At 39.0% G+C, this 19,450-nt stretch overlaps 1 protein-coding gene across 5 annotated transcripts in view; it reads left to right on the plus strand.

Annotated features, from left to right (window-relative positions):
* nalcn (sodium leak channel, non-selective) overlaps positions 1–19,450 on the plus strand; it is a 79,793-nt gene that overhangs the window by 35,902 nt on the left and 24,441 nt on the right. For all 5 annotated transcript variants that reach the window (XM_081601083.1, XM_081601091.1, XM_081601096.1 and 2 more), the window contains 3 exons: positions 3,558–3,749; positions 5,342–5,479; positions 6,416–6,490. In XM_081601083.1, coding sequence (XP_081457209.1) covers positions 3,558–3,749; positions 5,342–5,479; positions 6,416–6,490 — 405 coding nt within the window. The remainder of the gene's footprint in view (positions 1–3,557; positions 3,750–5,341; positions 5,480–6,415; positions 6,491–19,450) is intronic.

Genomic DNA, 19,450 nt, shown 5'->3' on the forward strand with positions numbered 1-19,450 from the left:
TTAATTTGACTATGGAATGCAGCTTTTATTGTCTTTTTCTCAATTTATCAGTTTTTTTTGTACAATAAATTTCAATGTTCTGTCTGGTCCAGTCGGGTGTTTTTGCTTGATGCCCAGCACTGATTACAGACAGTGAAACAAGACTTTCAGATTAGACATTCCTATTTTAAATCTTGGTTGTTTTTTTTTTCTTATCGCCGAGTCTTCTAGACTACAGTAAAGCTGAAAAGCATTTGTGACCAATCTTTCTGGCACTTTTTCCCATATTGCTTGACCTGTATCTGGAGTTGTCTACAGTAAGTTGAACTGTGTAAACACTTTATGATTATGATTATTTACAGCGTGAATTAGTGCAGAAACAGAATTACTCACACAAATAACATTTTGGGTAAAAAAAAAAAAATTACCTTGTGTCGCATAGCATCAACTTGAATGCAACTACAACTACTAGTGAACGTAAAGCAATCAATACATAATCAACTTCTGAGACCGTTTACTGCTGGTAGACACAGCTTTACAGAGATATAAAAAGTTTCATATTTTATCTCTTCGGTCATCTGCAAATCCCACGTTTCCCACAGGACCTAGAACTGAGATCACCCGGCTCAAAATGCTTCACCAGATTTTGAGTCCAGTGAAGCATTTATGTTTTCATCCATCCACTTGTTTTGAACCATAATCCTTTTGGAAAACCCAATGATGATGTGTTTTTGACTCCATAAAAGATTTACATAAAATATCCATCCATCCATTTTCTAACACCCTTGTCCCTCATTGGAGTCAGGAAAGTTGCTGGTGCCCATCTCCAACGAACGTTTCGGGTAAGAGGCGGGGGTCACCCTGGACAGGTCGCCAGTCTGTCGCAGGGCAGCCCAGAGACAACAACCATGCACACACACATCTAGAGAGAATTTAGAGAGACCACTTAACTTTTTTGGACTGTGGGAGGAAGCCGGAGTACCCGGAGAGAACCAGTGTGTCGCAGGGCAGCCCAGAGACAACAACCATGCACACACACATTTAGAGAGAATTTAGAGAGACCACTTAACTTTTTTGGACTGTGGGAGGAAGCCGGAGTACGGAGTACCCGGAGAGAACCAGTGTGTCGCAGGGCAGCCCAGAGACAACAACCATGCACACACACATTTAGAGAGAATTTAGAGAGACCACTTAACTTTTTTGGACTGTGGGAGGAAGCCGGAGTACGGAGTACCCGGAGAGAACCAGTGTGTCGCAGGGCAGCCCAGAGACAACAACCATGCACACACACATTTAGAGAGAATTTAGAGAGACCATTTAACTTTTTTGGACTGTGGGAGGAAGCCGGAGTACCCGGAGAGAACCAGTGTGTCGCAGGGCAGCCCAGAGACAACAACCATGCACACACACATTTAGAGAGAATTTAGAGAGACCATTTAACTTTTTTGGACTGTGGGAGGAAGCCGGAGTACCCGGAGAGAACCCACGCATGCACAATGTGGGGTCATGGGGACCATTGCTCCTTGTGGGGACATTTTCTAGAACAGCCAGTTACTCAAGAACATCCAGTAACTGAAAAACATCCAGTTAGAGCAACATACCCATTTTTCCAGACCAACCAGTGGAATTAGAAGATCCATAGTGGCACCCAGTATCTGAGTGTTCCCGACTGGTACATAGTCTTGAAAACGGTAGTTACCCACGTAAGGACTTTTCTCAGAACTGATGGAGATTCCTGGTTCTCTTGCTGTTCTGGTTCACCCAGCCTTTCTCTCATCTGAGCATTTTCCCTCATCAAATTCATGTTCTGCCTGTTCAGGTTCTCAATTTCTTGACGAGCTCTCTCACGTTGGCGATGCATGTAGTCAATTTCATCGCAAAGGTCGTCCCTCTCTCCAGATTGCATATCAGCCATCAGCTCTGCCTCCTTCAGGTCTATCAGAAGCCCCTGGAGTTTTCTTCTCAGCGATTGTTGGACGACTTCAAAAAAATGCACAGAATCTCTTATTTCCATATAACTGTGCCCTGTCTCATGAAACGCTGCACGAACCGACCCGAGTTGTGCACGGAGTGTGTTGTTTCGACTTGCCAGTAGTTCATACTCTGCTTGCAGGTCTGGTTCCGTGGAAGCATTTCCAGAAGTCTTGGCGCGCTCAGTCTTCCAACTGAGACAATCAGCAATCTTTCAGTTGCTGATTTTCCTCCTTCAGTCTTCTGTGTATCCCATCATCAAAGTTACTTTTTTTAAAATGTTGGCAAGCTCACCAGGCACATGTGTGTAACTCCTATCGTCAGACATTTTTTGTACCCTTGTTGTTGGAAAGTCAAGATTATTCGTATGTAAAAGTCAGTATTGTTCTTCGGAGTTGTAGAGCAATCTGACATGTAGCACAAATGAGTTGGGATTAAAGGGAGATGGATCAAAGTCATCAGTGATGTCATAGAGCATGAGTGACATCACTGGTTCATCAAAGCCACTAGAAGCCTGTTGTGCGTGGGTGTGTGTTCTGGATTTGATGCATTGCGGGGACCATTTTCCTGGCACATATTACATTGTGGGGACTCACTGCTCCCAAAGAAGAAATGCTGTTTTTGGGGTCAGGGTAAAGTTTAGGTCCAAGGTGTGAATTGAGTTGTGGTTGGAGTTTAGATGTAGAAATGAATGGAAGTCAATGGAAAGTCTCTGCAAAGACAGCGAGACAAACGAGTGTGTGTGTGCGTGTGGGCGTGTGTGCGTGTGTGTGTGTGCGTGTGTGTTGCCAATAAACTTACATGTTGCAGTGAAAAAGATTGATGGATGACGGATGCAACACCATCATCCACATATGGTAGTGTGTTACTGTTTCTGTTAGCTTACTAACTTACTTGCTACTCGTCTGCTTTGAGACCCAGTGGAAAGCAGATTTTGATGTATTTATTGTTGAAGAGTTGCAAGAGTTTTTGGCTCTAAAATTTGATGACATATACATTTTCAGAAAATACAGAATGTAACAACCTCTCATTCCCAAAACTGCCTTGTTCCTCGTCCCAGAGTAAGCATCTGTAAGACAGAAAGCGGGCCTCTTAGTATATGAGGTGAATATCTGTCTTGCTGCTTCATCCGTCAGCATGGGCTTAGTACTTTTACAGTGTATATTTTCTTTATGTTTCCGTCTGAACAAGTTGGCTGTCTTTGTTGTCTTTTTTTGGCTGTGTTTCCAGGGAATCAAAGACAGTCATTAATCTGGTTTAATGTTGGATTATAAAGAAAAATCTTTGGCCAGAAGCATCACTCTGAAGACTTTGATCAATAGCTGCTCTCTGGATTTCCAATCAAAACCTGACAAAGATACATTACCTTTTGGGGGTTTCTGTCCCCACCAGCTATGGAGAGGCTAAATCTGTTGACAGAGCACAGAATCACCACACTGCTGCTGTTGAAATTCGGATTACTCTGCTATGTTTGCAACTTTGCTATATATTCACAACCTTGGAATGAATAAATAAATAAATAAATAAATAGCTCTGATCTCTCTTACTTTGCCGTACACACATAGCACATAGCAATCATAAGACGTGTTTGTCGTTCTTGTCCCTAGGTGCTCCGTGTGGTGCGCCTGATAAAAATTTCTCCTGCTCTGGAGGACTTTGTGTACAAGATATTTGGTCCAGGTAAAAAACTGGGCAGCCTGGTGGTCTTCACGGCCAGCCTCCTCATCGTCATGTCAGCCATCAGTTTGCAAATGTTCTGTTTCGTGGAGGAGCTGGACCGCTTTACAACTTTTCCCAGGGTAAGCAACTCCTCACATATATCTTACTGACCAACAATAATAATAAAAAAAAAAACACTTTTGAAGCTTGGCATTTTGAACTGAACTATTTGTTTGTTAATTGTGCTTGAAGTTTGAGTTCTGTAGATCCATAATTTTTCTTGGAGAACTTAGTTTAGTGGCACATTACATGAGACGTCGTGCTCCTCTACTAACCGTTAAAGTTTCATCTGTTCTGATATATTTCAGTGGACTTACTGAATCAATTGCATTTTTCACATTGTTTAAAATGTGCTTGTGAATTAGGTAATATCTTTTTTCAGTTACGCATTCCCATGTGATTGTACTCCCACCTTTGTGTCTTCAAGAAGAATTAGTTATGAATGTAGTAGATATGTGAATTGATTTTGTTCAAATAGTTTTATTTTGTGATTTTATGTTTGCATTTTTTTTGTATTTTGTATGTCTGTATAATCTTGGTAAAAAATCAGTTGCAGCATTTGCCATATGCTTTATAGCGTCTCGAACTACGTCCCAACAAAGACATTTGCTACTTTGTGCCTGTAAAAATAGAAGTTTCACATTTGTTCATGTTGAAATTATAAAGTTGCTTAGCTTTAATATTAGTCAACTAATATTTCACACACCTCTGCAGTACGCCGTAGTTTATGCTAAAATATTCTGAGATTGGGGCACATGAAAACACTAAACCAAAGTTTAAAATTTCAAGAGTTTCTGGAACGGCACCTCAAACAAGCGATTCGCAGGCCTGCGGGTGCTGATGATGAGGTGCATGATGGGTCGACAGATGTGCTACTGCCTTTGATTTCTAAGTGCTCACAAACTTATCTTTCTCTCTCATTAGTGACAACTTTCCACCTTCTGTGTTTTTTATTTTTTTTTCCCCTCTCCCTTCCAACATTTCACTGATCTTAGGCAAGCGGGACATGAAAGACTGCTTGTGAACAGCTGCCACTTGTATGCTGTATTACCCTTCCCTCTATCATTTTCTTCTCAGATTTTTATTATTTTATTTTTTTGCTGCTGCTGCCGCTGTTCCACGCACACACGTATGTGCATTCAGACACAAAGACACGTCACAGTTAACGATGTCTGACTGCCTTCCCCATGGGCAGGCAGCATCTTTGGGTTTATCTCTATCGACACTTACTGGGACACGGCAGCAGGTGGGAAGGGTTGAGGGCATGGTGCTGCTGACAAAAAGAGATAAAGTACAGGGTGCCATTTGACTTCAGGGGGCCACCGTCTCACAGCTGGTTGTTCTTTACTCTTAAACTGACCTCCGCCAAGAAAAGACTCTGGAGCCAAGAAAAGATGTCCGTGTCCTCGCTTCCTCCCTGCTCTCCCTGACTCACATCTGTTTGCGAGGAAGGGGATAGATGGTCAGGAGGGAATTCATGCAGCAGCTGCGCAATATTTGCTCTTGAGTGAAAAAGCGTGTTTGAAATGTCAGATGTGTCTGCGCAGTTTCCTCCTTGTATCTCGTTTTCTGTCCCTTCCTCTGCTGCTCTTGTCTTCTGGGTTGTCTTTTCCACTTGTTAGCCTTTAGCTTTTTTTCTGTTATTATGCTTTTTTTTTCTTCATCCCTGTAGGCGTTCATGTCCATGTTCCAGATCCTAACCCAAGAGGGCTGGATAGATGTCATGGACCAGACTCTGGTGGCTGTTGGAACAATGTGGGCTCCAGTCGTAGCCATTTACTTCATCCTCTACCATCTGTTTGCTACCCTGGTGAGGAACACGCTGTGCTGCTTATACTGGGTCAAATAAACATAAAGCTTTCCGATGTTTGCTGTTAGTACATTTGTATGCACAGCCATATTCTGTTGAAGATTATATTCTCATATCCTTAACAGTAAAAGCCAGTACGGTGAAAAGTATTCAAACCCTTTGACAGTTTTACAGTTGTTACTGTACATGGCAAACCCAATCTTCAATGGGTTTTATTAGGTATTTATATGACACACCACTGGAAAGTAGAGGATAATTGTGAAATAAAAAGCAAAGAACATAGTGGGTTCACACTGCTCACCGCTCCATCTAGCTACTGAGATTTTTGCCCAATGTTCTTTGCGATGTAAGTTATGAACCTCCAAAAAACCTAGATGGCTTTCAGCCACACATAGCATTTTGCATGTAGGCATTAACATCCTCTTATGTGTTTTATTGGGTTATAGGATCCCAATAAAATACATTGCGGTTTCTGTCTGTAATGTGATAAAATATGAAAAAAAAAGTTCAAGCACTTTGAGTGCTTTCACAAAGATCTGTACAGTGGAAAAAAGGTCAAATAAATGCACGGATTTCTTTCGGCGGTCATTTAGTGCCAGCCTCTGTTTTTGTTCACTCAAGTGGCTTATTTAATCACAGATAATGAGACTTGCAGGTGTAAGAAGCGCTGACATTTTAGTGTATGGCCCTCTGATACAAGGAGTCATCAGACAGCACACCAAATCTCAGGATGACTCACGACTCCCTTCAGACAGACAGGATGTCTTCCAGGACAGAGCAAGCTGCAAATACGAGTACAATGCAGAGTGTGTACAGTGAAAAGATGCACAAAGACTGCATTGTCATTTTTTATTGTGATGGTAATTATTACATTAACATGTTGTAAGAAGCTCACACGCCGCAGCTGTGTTTGAAATCTCTCTTGTTGCATTTTAGATTCTGCTGAGTCTTTTTGTGGCTGTTATCTTGGACAATCTCGAGTTGGACGAAGACTTGAAGAAGCTCAAACAGGTAAATTAAAATTATTTGAAGTTCTTTATAGTATAGATTTGCAGTAGCAGTTTTATGGGGAAATAATCCTTTTGTTTTATAATTTTGCGTTGGCATTGTAACATGTCGCTCTTCACTTTGAGAATTACTTGCCAAGTGTATTCCACTTCATGCTGCTGTGCTGGTGTCGTTGCTTTCTTTTTACTTGGCAGATGAAACTTTGTAGATTACTTTATCGAGAGTTTGCTCAAAATAAAATGTAGCTGTCCATCAAAGACGCAGTTGGGTTTAGCGAATGATAATTCAACGTAAACATAAGCTGGTGCCAGTTTTAAAAGTACTCAGAGGAAAGTCAAACAGCAGATTTATTATATTGGTCACCAACATCTTTATAGAAACCAGATTTGGACAGAAGCCAGATTTTTCTCATCAGTATGTTCTTCTTCCGTTGATAAAAAAAAAAAAAAAAGTTTGTACTTGGCAAGAGAGGTTTGAAATGCAACATAACTTCTGGCATTTAAAACTTTTAATAGTTTTATGGGGTTTTTTATATACATTTTCCATGGACCCAAATTTCAAATGAAGTTCTAGCGTTGCATGTTTTATTCCACCTGTTGTTATACAAAATGAAAGGATAAAGCAACAAAAACAGTTTTTAATAAAAAAAAATAAAATAAAAAAAGACTGATTTGGGGGCTTTTTGTGGATTTTTTTCTTTAAACCAAAAACGTTATTCTGTTTTATCCAATGTTTGTGTCCAAGTTTCTACCATCTATCTGTGGAGTTGAGGTTAAGCTAAGTAATTTTCTAACACCTTCCTCTTGGGTTTTGATTGGTGTTTCTGATTGGTGTATTTCTGAAGATGACAGTAGGTCAAGGATTTGTACAATCTTCTAATTTAAAAACATTTTATATCTCCATAATGTATCTGCAAATTTACTGTGGCTTTAAAATGTTGTGTTATGTGCATTTCTGTGTTACCAGCCTCATTCATGAGCAGGTTAAATGAGAGTTGTCTTTTATTTCTTTACCTTTTCGCACATGATTCATTCCAAGTTATAAGAAACAAGAGGGAAAAAAATCCCACTGAGCTTTTTTGCAGACTCACCAGTGAACAATTTCAAATGCTCATAACACCGCAGGTCAATTGTGTGGGCTGAAGTATAGACTCTCCATAAATTAAACACAAAAGAATCAAGCCTTATAAATGAAAAGTGCTGCTAAACACAGAGGAGAAGGGAACTCTTTTTTCTCTATATATTTCAGAGGCAAAAAACAAATGTAAAAAAAAAGAAAACAGGAAAGTACATCAAGTAATGCATTTCAAAATGGCATTTCTGCCTCCCCAACATATGAAGTGCTTACAGGTTCAGCTTCTGTTTGACATTTTTGCTTGTTGTGACAAATACAGGTCTATTTGAAGCTAAGCGCTTTGTGTTTATTCTCTGTGATGAGTGACGAGGTTGAATTTTGGCTACATTATGTCCTATTTAAAGCCTGAGCTCTAAAAGTTGCCAATCAACTAAAAAAGCGTGTGTTCAAAGAAAGAAAAAAGCAAAAAGGCATGGATTTCTATAATAATGCCAGGGTCCTGATGCTGTGTCCTCAACTTTAAAAAAAGCAGTTTGTGTCATGAAATGCAGAGTAAGTGCTGCGGTGGGCAAATCTTTTGTTTAGAAGTAGGTTTTTCTAAATCATCACAGACGAAAATGTTGGCAGTTCCAGGAATTGGTCTTCTGTTTATGTCCATTCAGAACCTAGAAGCAGCTAATCAGTTTGAACGTCGTCAGGGACACATGCTCAGATAATTGTCGAGTACAGTCAGTGTGCCCTAATAGCTGGCTGACAGGCTTCAGTTTGCTTGGACATGTTATTTCCCTCCCACAGCCGACTGATTAGCTGCAGTGACGGTAAAATTGCCTATTTTACAGGTGCTTAAATCATGGGTGCAGAAACTCACTATATATAAACCTCTGATGGTAATCACCCACCCACAGGACAGGGATTTAGCAAACATTTAACGTTTAACAAATGTAACAAATTTTCTAAGAAATGCCTACCAGAAACGAATTACAGGGTTTGTAAGGCAGTATTTGTAACCAGCTGCTTGATGCCTGACTTTACTAGCTCATTTCTGTTCATATCAAAATCAGGTACGCTTCCAATAAGTATCAAGTACATTACTGTTTTCTTTAGCTAATATATTTCCTTACATAAAGATTTACACCAGATGCCAGTATCACCTTAAGTTCTTTACAATGAAATCAACACAAATAGATCTATTAATTATTTGTAATAAGGTGAAATGACACAGGGAATCAGTATTGAGCACACCCACGTTCAGTCCTGCTCACACTGGTCATCCAGTTCAAGTGATTACCAGCATAATTCTAGCAACTTCACTTTATTTCTTTGAAATCTGAGTTTCCTTGGCTGTGTGGGATCGTTGTCATTTCGTCCACAGACTTTTTATCAACAATTTGCTGGTACATTCTTCTTTCGGTTAAATAAAATCAGTCATTCCACTTTTTAACATAAAACTCTAAGCACTAATTTCTATCCTTTGCATACGGGTATTAGATAGATTTATAATTTCATCTAATAACCAGAAAAGTATCTTTAACATAGTGGTAAAAATTGTATATCTGCTAAAATCTGCTTCTTGTTTCATGTGTGTGAAGAACATAATTTGGAAAACCAAATGCACTAAATCATCTTAGATAACATTATAGTCACCACCATGTGCAGATTGAGCAAACATCATGTGCACATGTGTCACAGGTGGCCCAGCAGACTACCTGTTTATTTATGGTGTACGTGTCAAAGAGAGGTGAAAACACACGTGCAGTCAGGCTTACAAGGCTGACCTCTAAATGACGTCGATAGATGATAGACTTACTTCTCAGCATAATAATATCCAAAGCAGGAGAGAAGGAGCTAATCAGAACAGAGCTTAGCTGTGGGCTGTAACTTGCCGACTTGCACACATTTTGTAAAATGACTCCATTATAACTTAAAGAAACATCACTGAACAAACAGCTCTAATGCCTCTCTGACATACTCATTCACTTTGAAGTTTTCCACAATTTTGTCATATTACAACCACAAAATGTATATTTATGTTTCATAGGTCGGGCGTTGAATTTAGTTTGGTTTCTTTTGATTCGATTATTCTAGGTTTCATTTTACTCCTGTGTTATTTTGGGTTTCTAGTGTTACTCTTTTATGTCAGCGCCTCACTTTAACAGATGTTCCCCATCTGTTTGTTCCATCACCTGTATAGCATCCAATAATCAAAGCCTCTGCTATAAATCCTTCTTGGTTCAGTTACTCCATGTCAGACTCCCTGTTGTCCTCGCCCTGCTTTTTCCACTTCAGTAAAATGTGTTCATTCACCACACTTCTGTCACTGTGTCTCTGCATTTGTGTCCTCAACAAAAAAATCAAGACATGACATAATGTCTCTGTAAGAAATTTTATTTTTTATTTATTATTTTTAGATTTCGTGAGATAGACCAACACAAGGTAGTTCATAACTGTAAGGTAGAACTGCATGTCACAAACCTGGTCAAGAAGAAGAAGGCCATAAGCTAAGAGAAAGTGTTTTGAGTTTACCACAAGCCATGCTGGGAACATATTATCCTTTCCCTTCTCTCTGTTATGCTCTTTTTGTTGTTAGTTAGAAACAAAATAAAACCCAAAAATACATTGAAATAATTGGTTGTAATGTGAGAAAATGTGTCAGAGTTCAAAGGGGATAACTTTATAACAAACAGCATCAGTGACAAACTAATACATCAGGTCTATTCTTACCACACGCACCCAAGAAAATGTAGTTGTCAGTGTGCAGAAGGGCAGCCCAATAATAGATTTATATTCCACGAGTTAAATAAAAACAAATGGGCACAAAATGCAATCTAAAAACGGAAAGAGCTGCAAAAGGTTTTTGTGTGGCAAGTGTTAAATATTTATTCTAATTTGAAATTCAAGGTCATCTTCCAGAGGGCAAAGAATAGGTTTTGTAAAAAGTATCTTGGCAACCGCCTCTGGTGTTCCAAATAAATTGGCATACATTTTGACACACCTGAGTGCTGCTGAAAAAAAAGCCTTTATTTCTCTACTGCAATAACTTAGTCAAACTTTAGTCATGCCTTATCATTGTAAGCTGAGTTCAACTGGGGTCAGTTGCAAGATGCTAAACTCAGTAAATATATTTGCATAACTCTTTGAATAACCATATCCTGTCTATTTTTTGTTTGCATGAAAAGGAAACCATTAAAAATATTTCCAGTAAAACTACTTCATCTATCTTTTTTGAAAAAAAAAAAAAAAAGATTGTGGCTTTGGGATTTACCTGAAATGAACCTCAGAACTAAAAGTGTGACTTGTGTAAGGTAGGGATAGTTCATCTGTGGTCTGTACATTAGTTGCTGTTTTTGGTTCTATTTGGACCTCCTGGTTGATTTGTCAGTACCCTCTTATAGTTATTTTGGTTGGCCAGCCACTCACAATGGGAGGTTCACTATTGTTTCATGTTTTCTCCATTTGAGGCAAATGACTCTCTGTGGTTTCCTGGTGTCACAAAGCCTTAGAAATGACTCTGTAACCATTTCCAGGCTGACTGATGTCATATGTGTGTTGCTTTTTGAAATCTTCTAGCTTGCATCATGTTGTAGGCTAACATTTTTATTTAAGCAGCTCCCTAAGTCTGAAAGTCTAGGACTGATGAGGCTTGGGTGTGGATAGTGAAACTTAGCTAAAAAAAAAAAAGAGAGGTTAAGCTCAGGCAATTCAGGTTTTTAGTTCCTGCACTAACTCGGGTTTATAATTTTTCAATTTGTCTGATACAAAAAACAAAAATCAAGAAATTTGTAATGACGCAACTTTTATTCACATAAAATTTTAGCATACGTGTGAAACGTGTTTGTGTCTAGTTGAAAGGCCTGCATGGGAAATTTTAGTTTCAAATAAATTTACTGTTACACCCCGTAATGTTATAGCTGTAGCTAAAGTGACCCTAAACCTGCTGCTTCTGTATTTACCTCAAAATTCATCAAATTAATAACAGCTCTTATATCACCCTCACCCAGTTACAAACATTTACTCCAGCGTTGTCCATGTGTGTGCTCAGTGGCACAGTAATGAGTGAAATCAGGGTAAATGAGTTGCCAGGCAACACGTTTTGTTCATGTCACTCTGTGTGCCATAAACATACTGAGGGACATAAACTATCTGCGGTACTACTCTCACAGTGGCCAGTAATGGTGTGTGTAGGATGTAGGTGGGTGGGTGGGTGAGTGCATGTGTGTGTGCGTGTGTCTGCATACAGACAGGTGTATAGTTGGGTAGCTCGACTGTGACCAGTCATTTTACTAATTCTAAAATGGCAACATCAATAGACCTCGCAGGTAAAAACATCTGTCACTGTTTGTGTGTTGATTGCAGCCTGACCTGCATCTGTCAACTCTGACAGGCCATTTGTCTTTATTTGACGGAAACACTACGAGCTCTGAGGCTCTAGAGGACTTGCAACTCTTTGCTTTTCTGTGTTGTCCCCTCTAAAGTGCTTTAAAAAAGTATTTAATGTTTAATAATTCTGTAAATAACATTGCAGATTCTCACGCTGACAGAGGTTTGACTTTTGGCCACTCAAAGACATTTAAAGGTTCTCCTTTAAAAGTGCTCCTTAAACATGAAGTCTGGGGAATCTCTCATGGTGAAACCCTAGACTTTGTTTACAGCTATGATGCTGACACCACCAGGCTTCATCAGCATGCGCTGTCGTTTGCCTAATCCTCTGAAATCTGCACACATATTTAAACTCTTAACATCACACTTTTATAATTTACTATTAAATCTTAACCTATATTTTCTTTTAAACCATTAAAAATGCTTTACTGTAGTAACAAGGGTTAACAAATGCAATAATCATTAATGTGAAGTAATTTAAATATCAGCTTTTTTTTATCTGTCTGTCTTTTTGTTCAGCAGACATTTTCAACACTACCATAAGTGGTAATAAAGCGCCATGTTGAGCACTAACAACGTACGTGCTGCTATGTGGTGCATGTTTTTGCCTCAACTCCTTTAGATAATCATGTGTCTATTTTTGCAATGTCTATCATACCACAACATAATTGTTGTTGTTGTTGTTTGGCATACATGATCATTTCAAAATATTCACCAGTACCCCATTTAATATTTGAGAAGAAATAGCTCTGTTTTGCTGTTATGGGTTAGATTGTTAAAGTGTTATTGTTAACATTGTTGAGAGAGAGAGAGAGAACAGTTCTGCAGTAAAGTAGAATTTCAATTTTATCTTCAAAATACAGACAAAATCCTTTAAGTTGAATTTTTTTTTATCTGTATTCAGAAGCTTGTATTAGCAATGAGAACACATAACTTTATCAGAATGGTTAGCATTGCTAATTTTAAGCATCGATCTCTGTGTGTATTTTCTGTACAGTTAATAGCCTCTTTCCTGTACTGTAGGATTCTGTACGCTGCCCATATTACCTTCTCCTGCATGTTCTGTGACAGGCAGAAAGGGAGTCTTGATAAAGATAAAGCAGAGCAGTTTTTGTTCGCTTAGCTATGAATCAGCTCCTACCATTACAAGAATGAAGTAAATTCATGTTAAGCAAGAATCAGCTTCTCTTTGATATGCTTAGGATATTTTAGGGGTTTATGTTTAGGTTTCTCTGGTGTAAGAAACAGCTTGTTGTGCTTGCACTTTTGAGCTGCATAGGTTTTAATTTTATGTAATTAGACTACGAGAATACACTAATTTGATTTACAGTCTTGCTTTAAAATATGCCCCAAAGCACACATTACATGTGTGCATGAGGTACAATCATTAATAACAAGGAAATGAAAAAAAATGAATGTGGCTAATTACCAGCTGCTTTATTTCTCACTACTGAAGAGAATATAAGCAGCAATAATTTCTCAATGGTCTTCACACTTTTATGAACAAACAAACGCACATCTCTGCGTGCGTTTCCAATTCATCGACACTAATTTGGTATAATACATTTATTGTTTGGAATTGAGCTTTCTCAACATCTTTAATGAAATAAAGCCTTGGGCAGACAGCTGGGAAAACAGAAGTGGATGGGAGGAATTAGACACAGGTACAGAAATTTCACCGAAAGACGACAAACACATCTGCTCTCTATGTGTTTTTGTTTTTCTGCTCATGTCACTTTAAATATGATTTCAAAACATTATTTTTCACTGACAAAATAAACATTTTTTAAAAAGCACATTTCTCTAAAAAGATAAATAAAAGCTACTGCATAGGGACTATTTTCTGAGCACTTTTCACTTGTGGTCAAGCACGTGACACATCTAAGGTCATCTTCATCACAAGGCCTTCAAACATTGTAGAACATCGGGAATGACAGTCAGCCATGCACGGAGGGGAAACAACTTCATAGAGACCATGAGTGCAATGCAATATTCATTCCTTCCCGTCATCGGTTGGTGGACTTTGTAGTGTGAAAGACTGATTGTCCATCTCCACCCAACAAATCACGCCTGCCTAAAGCGCAGCAGAGGACCACAGGGTGGTGCGAGACTGGGGAGGAATCTTTTAACGTATGCCAGGAGATATCAACCAAACAGGGGAGGATGTTTACCCCTGAGGCCACTCATGATGGTAATAATGTGTGTTTGTGCCCATGTGAGATGAATTTTCAGGAATGTGACAAATTTGTATCTACAGTTTGCACACACACACACACACACACACACACTGCTCTTTGCAACATTTGTGTGCCGTCTGTCAGTAGAGCCGTTAGAGAGTCAAACAGTTCCTTTGGCCAGGTAAGATGAAGAGTCATGAGAAAATCTTTATTTAAAGTTATTACATATATATAAAATATATATATATATATATATATATATATATATATATATATATATATATATATATATATATATATATATATATATATATATATATATATAAGAAGTCATGGTTAGTGCAAATACGCATGGACCAGATTTGGTCCCCCTGGCAGTTAAATGTTCATCAGAGGGACAGCCAGCGGGAAGGAAGACTCTGTGGCAGCTGGTTTTTGAGAATAACACCATGTAGCACAGACCCAAAGATAAAACAGTTTGTGTCTAGGATGTGTGCACTCTGCAGAGATGCTAGCTGTCCTTTCCCTGACCCACTAACTAGACCGGTATAAGTCCTGGATAGTGGGAACATCACCCCTGATGATCAGCTCGGTAGACCTGATTGTATATTTCTATCTAACTTGCTTGAGTAATGGTTGAGTTAAGCTCTAGGTGCTTCTGACTGTACCAGTAGACTATCAAATCCACCTCTTGTCTGTATGCAAACTCCAAATGTGAGGCAACACAAGGAGGAAAAATGTAACCTCACACATTTATTTGTCTAACTTTGAACTGTTGTGCTGAAGTTGGTGAAGCTGGTGACACCAAGTTCACCAAAATCTGCATTAACAAAAGTCCTTAAGTCGGTCTGCACCGGCTCTGACGTATGAGGGGGTCACACTATGAGATCCTGCATCTTTCCTGATTTTCTGCCTCTGAAAGAGCATATTTACATCTTCCTCAGAAACCTTAGGAGTAGGCCTGTCGCGATAAACGATAAATCAGTTAATCGGACGATAAATTAAACCTATCAACCTCATTTTAATTATCGGCTTTATCGTCTCTTTCTGTCTTTTTTTCTTTCTGTTGACACTGAATGAAAAAAGGCTCAGCTCCGGTGCTCTCCACTGACCTTCCCTTCCTCATTTCCTTAGTCTAATGTCCAGCGCACACTACAGTCGGCCGTCAGTCAGCCCATTTTTTAAAACCTGAGAGACACATTAGCCGACAGAAATCTTAGGTATAACGGTTCAATCGGGTTCGTTGTACCGTGTGGTGTCCAGCCAAATGAGCACAAAATAATGGCTACAAGTCCAATTAACTTATTTAAAACCAGGCATTAATCAATGCTTTCTAGAATCTACCTGTGATGCATGTGGCTAGAGTCAGCGTAAAGTCCTGACTGAATGAAAATCATTATAACCTATTTATGTCACGTTAACGAAGAACAGCTGAAAATTACTGGGTTTATCAACTGCGGTAGCAATTTGGTTCCAACTCCTCTCCTTGTCATTTCTATATTCTTGCATGAAATGTTGAATAAACATTAATGTTGTTTCCACAAATCATCTCCAAAGTCCGCTGCTTCGGTTTGCGCCGTGTCAGCTGTTTGGGATTCCCCTTCGTAATTTCCCCCATTATTAGTCATTTCCATTAGTTATATTATTAGTCATCAGTGTCAAAAGGTCTTGAAACAATATTCGTTTATCACGATAAATTTTTTAGACAATTAATCGTCCAGCAAAATTTGTTATCGTGACAGGCATACTTAGGAGACATTTCTGAGAGAGAGGGGTGCTGCATGTAGAGCTTTTGTGTCAAAGTGAGATGTGGACGAGTTGGTGGAGGTGTGAACGGCTGCTTTTCAAACCTACGGTAGAAGCTGTTGAAGTTGTCTGTCAGACGAGGGTTCTGCTGACGATGTCTGGTTGGCCAGTCCAGGCTGATGTTGGGTAATTCTGCTTATAAGGAAGCAGGATTGCCCAAGGGCAAAGAGAGAAAAGGCTAGAAAGAAAATCTAAGTATTATGCATTTGTATTATCTTTTTAGTGCTATTTTGTTCTGACGTTCATTATTTCCATGCAGTTTTTGTTCTAAAGAAAGAAAGGGATGATTTAGCTGCCAACCATAGTTGCTTCATAATTGACCAGTGAGAGAACATCTTTGCTAAAAAAAAAGAAGAAAAAAAGCCAGGAAACATGTACATGTTCACCAACAATATCACACTTTCCATGTTGTCGATTTGCAGATTGATTTGATTTTGTCTCACAGCCTGAATTAACTGGAAACATGTTTTGACAAGTAGGAGATAATAACTTTCCATATCCCTGTGCTTCCTCTGACTTACACACAGCAAAAATGGTACTAAAAATATTTAACTTTAAGTAATCTTCCTTCAGTAACATCATTGAGGAGCGCTGTTGTTAGCTTAGCATGACCAGATAGCATTTAGGTATGGTGATTTTACTGAGACGGTGCCTGAATTAACTGGAAACATGTTTTGACAAGTAGGAGATAATAACTTTCCATATCCCTGTGCTTCCTCTGACTACATTACACACAGCAAAAATGGTACTAAAAATATTTAACTTTAAGTAATCTCCTTCAGTAACATCATCTACATTGAGGAGCGCTGTTGTTAGCTTAGCATGACCAGATAGCATTTAGGTATGGTGATTTTACTGAGACGATATGATTATATTTAGTTTCTTCTGACTTTTCATCTGCCAGCTGAAAATCTCCCATTTCAGGTCAACAACTTCAAATGTCTTTGTGCATCTTGAATCCGAAAGCAATAAGTCTGCTGAAGTTACTATAATGTGTGATATATACATGAATGATCACTTCAATGCTTTTTAATGTTTTTCTGGGCTACAATTGACATTGTATCATTTTAACTTTAGATTTATGTCTTTGCCACAATCTTAACCAAGCGACGAATTTAAATGTTTTGACCAGAAGACATATTAGTACTTATTTCTGCAGAGATGGAGATCTTCAGATTGTCTTTGAAATCCAGAGAAGTAACGTAGAATCTATCAAATGAACTGTTGTGCTGAGTAGCTCGTGGCATCTAACCATACTGCCATCTAGTGCAAAGCCTACACATGTGGATGTTAAATTAGAAACTGAGATTCTTTATGTATTTATGGGCAAAAATGCTAATTGGCGCATATGTTGTTTTTTTTATGTCTGTCTTCTCTTTTGTTTCTCTGTGATGAATTATGATGGATATCTTAAAATCCCATGATATCAGCTTCAGCAGAAACGACCGAGTGAGGCCTCGCCACCTTCTGCACATCCTTACAGAAACACCATGGGGAACCAAACAAACCGCAGACTGAGGGTGTGATGTGGTGCCGGGTAAATTAGATCGCTGCCCCAAGTGTGTCTGGCAAGTCATGTTTTGAATGGAAAGAGCTGACAGCATGTGGTTGTCAGCTAAGTTGCGTCTATCATCTTGTTCCATATTTGTAAAAGGGGCATGGTAGGATCTGGCACTGGTTGTTACATATCAGAGGAAGGAGAGCGAGAGAGAGAGAGTGAGCTACAGAGGCTGGAGGAACAGAACAATATGTTAAATAGGAGGTAGGGAATAATTAACACACAGAGTGGGAGCATGGATAGGAACAAGCTTCATTGTCAGAATTTCACAGCTGTGACAGGAAACAGTCGCACTGAGGCAAACAAATAATGTCTCTAATTGTAATTTCTAATTTCCTTTCGGTATTAATGCATCGCGCTCACGTGGCAGTATATTGGATATTGGTGGATCCTCTCTGCTGCGTGCGTGATGCTGCAGCATCCATTTATTCAACACGATCTGCAATGAATATTCATTTCGTTCGGTAGAATTCAGTTTTGATCAAATGCATTATGAGGTGATAGCATTACGGCCTCCCACCATGGTTTTCACGATTTATGAATTAAGCTAAAAGCCTGCCCTCCATTTATGTTATTTAATGGACTAAGGGGCTTATTTGAGGATTTAACAGAGAAGAAGAATAGGAACGAAGACAGAGGGAACAGAGAAGAAAGGCGCATAACCCCTTGGAGAATCCCAGTACAATGTGTTCTTATCTTTTCAATGTCACTTTCAGTTTTCATTTGGAAGATTTCCCGACCCTATGCTGCTGCCGAAACTGTCTTTGCAGTCCACGGTAATACAAAGACACGTCTCCTTTAGAAATAAACTAGTTAAGTATTTTTTTTTTACATTAAAGATTCCCAGTGTTTAATTGTTAAAACTTGGGCCATTTCTCCTTGTTGGATTGGTGTGACTTGTGTTTGTAGGCTGACGTTCTAACACGCGACCTTTCACCTCTGCCAACAAATTTTTGATCGGATTTAGAGTTGGACTTTGTAACGCGACTTCAAACATTAACTTCATTGTCCTTAAGTAATTTTGAAACCGTATACCTTGGGTTATCATTCATTTAGACCCATTTCTGCCAAGTTGTTAAATTACTGGCTGATGTCTTGAGATGTTGCATAAATATTTCTTAAAATATTTCTAAAAATAAATATTTACTTTCCTCACAAGGGGTTCTATTTTTGAAGGCTACATTGGTTTCTCTTGCTGAAAACAGCAACCAATGATGCTGCCACGCTGTACTCCACTATCAGGATTGGGTTCTCAGGAACATAGACTTTACCAGTTGGCTTCGAGTATAACGATGATCATTATAGCCCACTTCAATTTTCGATTTCTCAGATCTCTGAACATGCTTCCCAAAATCTGAAAACTGCAATCTACTTTTTTTTTTATTCATTCTGCTTTTTGACTAACAGCTTCTTCCTCTCTGAGTGGTCTTTCTGCCTGTATTAGTGCCAGATTATTTTAGCTTAACCGCTTCAGTTTACTCTACACCAAAGATCTGCAACTGCAGTCCTCAAGTGCAATTGTTCTACAACGTCTGGTTGCATCCCTCCTCCAACACACCTGAAAGAAATGAACAGTCTCACATACCAAGAATGTAATTCAGCCTTTTGATTCAAGTGTGTTGGAGCAGGGATGCATCCAAAAGATGCAGGACAAAGGCACCCGAGGCCTGGCGTGGCAGACCTCTGGCCTACAGCTTTACCGAATTTATTTGCTGTAATACAAAAAAGCTGTGTGTTTGAGGTGTGCCATAAAACACATATGTGCCTCCAGTTATTGGAACTGTCAGAAAGCTTGAGCCTGGACATCTTCAACTATCTAAATATTTGATTTTGGTCATTTGGTCCCTGACCGAAAGCAGATAAAGTTTAGTCTAATTATGTGCCTGAATGCATGTAGAAACTAAAGTAATTGTGATTCATTCAAGGCTTTTTTCTTTTGTTTTATGTCAGATGACTGGCATCATTTTTTGA

This window comes from Poecilia reticulata, chromosome 2 (genome assembly GCF_904066995.2).
Source record: "Poecilia reticulata chromosome 2, P_reticulata-male-v2, whole genome shotgun sequence".
Lineage (NCBI taxonomy): Eukaryota > Metazoa > Chordata > Actinopteri > Cyprinodontiformes > Poeciliidae > Poecilia > Poecilia reticulata.